The sequence below is a fragment of the Corvus brachyrhynchos genome, unplaced genomic scaffold (assembly GCF_000691975.1).
Source record: "Corvus brachyrhynchos isolate BGI_N302 unplaced genomic scaffold, ASM69197v1 scaffold97, whole genome shotgun sequence".
Classification (NCBI taxonomy): Eukaryota; Metazoa; Chordata; class Aves; order Passeriformes; family Corvidae; genus Corvus; species Corvus brachyrhynchos.
The window spans coordinates 1,426,969-1,435,070 of NW_008239758.1; the positions used below are offsets into that span (position 1 = coordinate 1,426,969).

General features: G+C 38.7%; 1 protein-coding gene across 1 annotated transcript in view; it reads right to left on the bottom strand.

Annotated features, from left to right (window-relative positions):
* Positions 1-212: 212 nt before the first annotated feature.
* The window catches only part of LOC103621248 (aromatase), a 21,980-nt gene continuing 14,090 nt past the window's right edge, over positions 213-8,102 (bottom strand). Inside the window, exons 8-10 of the mRNA XM_008640019.2 lie at positions 7,737-7,899; positions 6,092-6,333; positions 213-3,689 (exon numbers count right to left, since the gene is read on the bottom strand). Of these exons, the coding sequence (XP_008638241.1) occupies positions 3,423-3,689; positions 6,092-6,333; positions 7,737-7,899 (672 nt within the window). The 3' untranslated portion in view covers positions 213-3,422. The remainder of the gene's footprint in view (positions 3,690-6,091; positions 6,334-7,736; positions 7,900-8,102) is intronic.

Genomic DNA, 8,102 nt, shown 5'->3' on the forward strand with positions numbered 1-8,102 from the left:
TGTATGAATTTAAATTATTTTAATTATGCTTTCTTAGTACTATAAAAATAGCTTGGCAATAATATATCCTCTAAAATCAGTGGTAATTTTGATTTTAGAACATCCCAGATTTCATTAATAATCAGTTCACGCATGCAGACACACTCATACACCTTTTAATACTCTCTTGTGACTCTCAGATTGGGAAAACATGATGAAACGTGACTTTAAACTCTTTTGCATATAACTTTTATTTGGCGTTCATTTTATTTTCTAGCAACATCCACATCCATGTGCTGTGAGCAGCCCATAATCACAGTGATGTATAAAACACAGTCAGGTTTGTGGTGTGTCCATGCATGGAGCATTAATGGAGCAGCCACCTGATGGCCGTGGGCTTGCTGGGGTTTGAAAAGCCACGTGAGTTTTTACAGTACCCAGTAGTAAAACACTGCTTGAAATCAGAGCTCTGTTCTGTACAGTGGAGAGGTTGAAACTGTTCCTATCCACATGGCAAGTGTGGAAATGCTGCTTCCCCAGCTGCAGCTCTCAAGCACATGGGAGATTATGGGATGGGGAAATGGACCTGGCAGTGCAAATATTCATGCAAATAGACCACTGAGGAACAGCCGGAATAAAGTCAGGGAGAACGGGACTCAGATGAGCTGAGAGCTCGGATTAATTACAGCTCTGCTGTCCAAACGTGGACAAAACGAAATCCTGTAGAAACCAGAGGACCAGAAATGCTGTGTTCAAAACATATCAGAAAGAATGCACTTCAAACACAATGGGAAGTCACTCCGTTGCCTTGCTGACAAAGAGTAAAAAATGATACTGCTTTATTTTGTCCATAGAATAATTATGGTAATCATGTTCCTGAAGTTCCAGCCTACAAATTCAACAATATATAATACATTCAAGAAATCAGAGCAGCATGCATTTTTCGTCTGTTTGATTTCATAAAATTACTTCAAAATTTGAGTGATAATTTATTAATTTCAAGTTTGTGAAAAATTTTACTTGGAGGAGGCCTATAATTCTGAGGTGGGAAAATCAGAGAGTGAATTATCACTACAAAATTGGTTTTGTGTGTGAAATAAGCAAAGATATGTATCCTGTGTATAAAATAGTAATTTATTCCCTAGAAAAAAAACCCTCTGGGGATTTCTTTTCAGAGTTCTTATGCAAATAAGAGATGCTTGCCCACTGAAGTACCCCGATGTGTTTTATGATACAGAATGAGTAAAAAGGCTTTAAACATGGTTGGGTTTGTTTCTTGTTTTTGCTTCTCCCAACTGCTCTAACAATTTCCTATTTTAAAGGGTACAAAGAATGTAGAAGCAGAGGTTACATTAGATATTCCACAGATTCATACCACTGTGTCACTTCATGACTTAAAAAATAGAAGTTCTAAACATGGAATCCTTCAATTTGGGAAAGACCATTGAGTCTTACCATTAAATCCTATTTCTCTCTGTATGTATGTACAGGTGGTGCAGGATTGCACTTCACTAATGTAATTTTTGGTATAATGTAAATGTTATGGAGAAAGTTTTATAAGTAACCTACCTGCAATAAATTCTTCTGCTTTCAAGTTTGATTTTTTTCCCCCTTTAATTACTGCAGAAAATTATGTTGTTCTGAGAATTACCCTAAATATGCAGCTCCTCTTCTTTGTCACTATTCCCAGGATAATTCATTACCTTTGGGTGGGGCACACGATTATTTGTTGGGTTTCTGCAGTTTTTCTGTGCTACTGGATAGCTCTTTTGCTGCTGGACTTGTGCCTGAGATCAGTGGTCTGAAGGAATAGATATTAATTAATTAAAATTATATTTTCCAAGTAAAGACAATTTTTCTCTTCCCCCCCCCTTTTTTTTCTTGCCTTCTATTATAGTTTAAATGGCTTGGAAGGAAAAGGTTAACATAAAGCCCACTGTACATTGGTTGGTTGTCTTTATCAAGGCACTTTATCCGGAAAATCCCTTTCTTTGTGTTACACAGTATGAAAACTCAAGCTTAATGAAAATGGAAAGTCTCTGTCAAGGAATGTTGTCATTAAGCCAGGAAGATCTTTTTCTTCTTGACCAAGCTAGTAACTCCTCATTAGGCTAGTAGAGATATCAACGTCCAGATTGTACAGATTTCAAGATGGGTCAATTCTGAACAGAAATGTTGGGTAGTTGTCACTTTTTCCTGCTAAGGATTAAGTATAAACCTCAGCCTGGTTTACAGTTAAAATAAAAACCTGTGTTACAAAATACTTTGAAAAACATTTTCTAGAAATCTGCTTGTTACTGCACAACTCCTCTTTGTCACTGCAAAGCTCTGAGCATTTATCCAGTGAAATCTGCCTCTTGTGGCAATGTTTCTCAAGCTACAGAACCCTCTCCATCAGTGGGCATGAGGCAAGATGCTTGAGAGTGGGACACAGCCCCAGAGCTCTTACAGGAGAAGCAGCAAGAGTTGTTTGGATAATTAGGGAGGGACACTCTCTCCTGCTGTGGTGTGGGAACATGGGCAGCAGCTCCAAATCTTACTCTCTGAAGGAGGATTGAGCAACTAAAACCAGGTCAAAAAAAGATTTGGCACATCTTAGGCAGCTTAGAGGGAATTTGACCTTCTTCACCAAACGGAGGTGAGGTGGGAAATTTCTACAGTCAATGAGGTGAGGAGGTGGGGCAGGCTGAGAGTTACCGCACCCACGTAATACTGGGGGCAGTGTTTCATGTTCATTCCCTCATTCTCACCTGGCCTTTGCTGAGGTGTTTACAGATCCCCTGCAGCAGGACACTGGGTTAAACATAGAACAGTTGTCTCAGTGGCCATTATTACCTTGTACTCTGAAAATTACTGCTGTTGGTAAAATCTGTGGGACACCGTAAATCTTTGGTATCTGTTCAGTAGGACAGCAAAACATGGTAAAGAGAAATGTTTGAATGACTTCTTGTTCAAACATTTCTTTACAACTTACAGATGTCTTAAATATTTTAAATTGTTTCTTAGTCTTGAACTAATGTTATTCGTTCAGCTGTTTTGAAAACAAGTAATTGGAGCTTTTGCAGTAGTCAAAAGCTCCTTGGTCCATCTTTGGGGAGGTGGGGGGAAAAGGGACTCGTGTAGTCCTGGAACTAAATATACATCAGGTATGTTCTTTTGTTGACCCTCAAACCCCTGAACTGGCAGTGTTTGAAAGGCAAGACATCACTTTGTCTGAAATCTGTGGTTTTAAAAAGTAATCGGGAATTGTGGAGCATGGCATCACCTACAACCGGACTATTCTGCACTTTCAGTCTTTCCAACTGTGGCCTGAGGCTCTGCTGTACAGGCAGAACAAGTTGTCACCTGAAGCTGTAGTCATTTAGGGGCAGCAAAATGTTTAACTTTACATGTTTAACTGGGAATGATGAGTATTTCTTAGTGGCTGAGAAAACCCTGTAACTTTAGTGCTGATCCATTCTATCACCCTGATTCTCGTTCACGTTTCTTCTGGGTGTAAAAACCATCTCCAGCAGAGGCTGCCTTTCTATGGGGTGCATGGATAAGTCATTGTTCTTCTGGATGTTGTTCAGGCCTCTTCCTTTCATTGTCTGTACTCTGCACCGCCTCAGAAGAGTCACTAGGATTGCCTTCATCATTACCATGGCAATAAACTTCCCCACACAGCTCCGGGGGCCGAAGCCAAATGGTTGGAAATAGCGTGAAGGAACCTGCAGAGAACAACATGAGGGATAAACTCAGAGACAGATTTTTCTCCATAAAAGTAGTGAAAATTGTGATGGAAATGGGTAGTAGATATATTCTGAAAAACCTGTGGAAATAATCTTTTAGGAGCAATTACTCATTTCACGCTGGAAATCCCACCCGAGTCAGGCCCAGCCACAGCCACTGACAGAAGCATGGACTGAGGCAGCAGGGATTGTTCAGTCAAGCAGTTGAATTCTGTTTATTTGTCTGTTTGTCCTGGGAACTACAGGGATTTTACCACAAGCTGTGAAATGGAGAGAAGCTTCTGCTCATCAAATGCGTTAAAGTCCATTTAAAAAGTTTTTCAGAAAAAGTTTATTATAAAGGTCATAAATACCTGAAATGCAGGCTGATGCCTTGTCTAAAGGTAATCACTAAGCTGTACACCTGCTCCATTTGTAATGATAAAGCTAATGTTTCTGCGAGCTAATTTGTCATAAAATTAAATGTTAAAAATTTTGATACTTAATTGAGAGATAACACTTATAAAATCATTGCATTCTGTCCTGTCAGCTGAAATACCAAGTGCAGGACTCCCAGAACTACTGAAGAATGAACAGCCAGTTTCTGCTACTTTTATTACCATTGAATAGATCAGTTAAAAAGAAAGTCTGGTTATAAATAAATTATTTTTCTTCATCTGCGTAACTTCCTTTTAAAAAGCAGGATATTAACTGTGTTCTGAGTTTCTATTTAACAAGAATAGGCAGAAAATGTTGCTTTATATCAAATCATTTGGAAAAAAAGTGTCCCTTTTTTCTTATTTTCAGACGGAGAGAAGTGTTTTCTGTCTAATTTTTTTTTCAAATAAACTGAGCTGTTTTTGAAAAATGGTATGTAAATACAAGTGTTTATAACACAGAGCAAGTACAGCAGCTGGCAGTACAGCACAATGGCAAATGCACAGCCTGGGAAAATGGAAAAATGTTTAGATTCTAACAATGGCATCTTATCATAAATAATGCTGTGGATTGCTATTCTCTTAGAGAAATGGAGGAAAATTGTGCCTGCCAGAATAATTATGTGGCAAACAGAATGCATCAGGTCAGATAGAAAATGTGTGGTTAAATATTTGGTCAAGGGGAAATATTTTTAGTAGCAAAATGTACTCATAAATTAAGTGAGATATCCATTTTTGGTAGAAATGCTTGGAATGTAAATAACGGGTGGCAAAATGGAATCTGTTCACAGAGAATCGTAATTCTGATAATTGCTTGCTCTCTTCTTGAGTTTTCTCCTAAGACTTTTTTTTGAGCTGTTGTTTTTAATGCTGTGTGCAGAGTTTGCTCTGGGTGACCAAACAGCAGTTTAGAAATATTAACCAGGTGGATGAATGCTCATTTTTGTGTGTGGCATACATGGTGTGCCCTTAGCTTTTTTCAGAAGAAGTAGGTAAACCTTAAAGGTGTTTTTCTGGTTTGAACACTCCTATCTCTGGGTTGTTGGTTTTTTTTCCTTAGCTGTTTCTTCAGGTGTTTTTCTGATGAGTCCATTGTTGGTGTATCAATTAGGCTGTTTAATTCTTCAAAGCTGAAGTTGCTGCTGTGGATGTTTATGTGCACAGCTGCTAACATATCAGTTCAGTTTTAATCTCTCCAGATTATTACTGCTGAGCAAATACAGTTTCACAAAACCAATTGTTTCCTCAGAATTCAGAAGAGCAGAGGTCTAAGTAAATAATCTGAAGGATGATTTGAGTAGTAGGGGATTACAAGCAGGAAAAGAAAGTTCACATATTGCTTTGGATTATAGTTCTTCTGGTAGTTAGAATGTAACTTCAATTGAAATTCAGAGCTGAACAGGAACTTAGTTACTCAACATCTCCAGTGTTAAGTTAGTTAGAACTTAAAACTTTCATTGTGGTCTATAAAATATTTTTATTTAGGAATAATAATTTTAAAAAATTAAAAATAACGTGGGTACTAGATCCTCATTCTATTGGAAGTTACTGCACTGCTTCACCTCTCCAGAGAACCCTCAGGCAGCCTCAGCTCGGTGTTGGCTGCTCTTGTGACTCTACCCCCTAAAGCCTCTTTTTTTTTGTCCAGTGTCAGGGGATATAATGGCAACCATGTGTATCTGACAAATTTAATCAGAGATTTTTCATCAAAATTATTATGTCTGGGAAAACTGTTTTCTATATTATAATTATTTTTTTATTTAAAAGGCAGCTTGACAGGAAAATATCTGCCCAGCTCTAATAATAATAATAATAACAGTAATAAGCAGGTTGTATAGCTAACTAGGCACTTAGACAAAGGGAAAACAGTCCTATGGTCACAGAGTTCTTGAGCAAAGTCAGAGGAAAAGACATTAGCAACAAATAATATCCAAATTTCCATAAGAAATAAGATGGAAAACTTACATTTTTCTCAAAATTTTCAAGAGAAAACTCGTTTGGCTTTGGGAAGAATTCGAGCTTATGCATGCGGCCGATATTGAGGATAATATTTGTGCCCTTTTTCACGGGGTAGCCGTCAATGACATCGTCCTGCAGCGCTTTCCTCATGATCAGGTCCACGACTGGCTGGTATCTCATGCTCTCATAAATAAAATTCTCCACGACCTTTAAGTGTGGCATGTCATCACTTTGAATGTCTCTGTCCCCTTGTGGAGTAAAGCAGATGGTGAAGACATTAGTTGATTAGGAATTTAATAGCTTCGTTATACAAATATCAGAACATTCTGGGAAGATTTTCAGGTTCTGAAGTTATAGGAAGGATCCAAGAGCTTCTAAGGAATTTTATGTAGCCTATCTTACTGAGGAAATCTGGTATGTTGTTCATCAGCATAAACCCTAGTTTATTAATTAACAGTCTTCCCACCTTTTTCTTAATACACCGAGTCTGTTCTTGTCAGCAAAACTGGGAGTCCTTCCCTGGCTTTTGCACGAGAGAGCAGCAAGGCACAACAAATAAATCTTCCAAGAGCTGACAGCAAACGGAATCTGGGGACAGGCTGCAGGGAGGAGATAACTCTGCAGGGACCTTAAATTTTCCCCATGTGGTTGGGTTTGGCTTTGTGTCCCTCCCGGCCCTGCTGGGGTCTGACTCTTCCAGCTGGGATGAGGAGCTTCCAGCAGCAGTGCCAGTGCTGTGCTGTGCTGCCAGTGGGAGCCTCTCTGCTGCTTTCAAGCCCCAGAGAGTTCAGGGGCTGCAGGCTCCCTGCTGCTGTGGCAGGTTTGCCAGGCAAAAGGCAGTTTGCCACCCTGGCTGGGCATTTCCTTAAGGAAAAGAAGGGTAAGGCTTCAGAAAGAAATAGGGAAAATGAACAAGTGAGTACTTTCATGAGGACAGTAAAATAAGGATTGTTAAAAGTACCTTAGATAAAGAGTGAAAGACTTGTGATACATTTTCCAGTGTTTAACAGACCAGAAGTAAATCTTAAATAAGAGTGGATGAAATTAGATTCTATATTGGTTCAGTGTCAGGCTTTGGATGAAGTCTAGAGAAGGGGAAGAATACAAATTTGGAACATCTTGATTGTGCTTTGAATAGTTAGTAATTAGTACTTAGAGGAGGCCAATTTGAGATCAAAATGGATGACAGTAGAATATAATTTTAATTTTGTCTAGTCTCTCCCCCCCTACAGTCATAGTGAAACTTAGAGAAGTTCTCTATATTGTCACAGAGAAATGTTGGTGATTAGAAGTATTTGAAACAAGTGCCCCCTTTTGCTATTTCAAGGTAAATGGAAAATAATTTCAATGAAACTTGAGGTGAATGCTGATTTGCACTGTGGTTGCTGAGGAGAGAATATACCACATTCTTTCTAATAGATTATCAATTCTGATGATTCCTGTTTTATTTTGCAAATTGCCCATCTTTTTTTTTTTTTTTTTTTAATTTGCTCTTGAATATGATTTTTACATATGATAATAGTTCATATGTTTTACAGCAAACACTTTCTGGAGAAATTGCTTAAAATTTTCAGGTTTGCATAAATGAAATTAGATCTCTGCTGAAGCAACATCATATTCCCACATTGCTGACTTTGCAGCTCCTGCTTACCCACAACTGTTTCAATTTCTCTCATCATCTCCTCTTCCACTGTGGGGTGCTCTGCAATCAGGATTAGCATAAAGAAGAGAGTCACAGACAGGGTGTCGGGAGCTGCAATCATCATCTCCAGCACACACTGGTTCACGTTCTCAGCAGTCAGATCCCCCCTGTTCTGAAAATGAAAAATTGGAAATTTTGGAGAAAATATTGACTGCTGACCTCTGATGCCAACGAAATGGACTGCACCAGTTCTTGACAGTCTATCTTAGGCTAAATAGCATTTATTTTTTGTCTTTCAGAGAAGAATAGAAAGCTCATGTTCTGGTGGGTGTGTATTGTCTTGCAGAGAAGCAGGCATGTGTGCTCTTAGCTCGG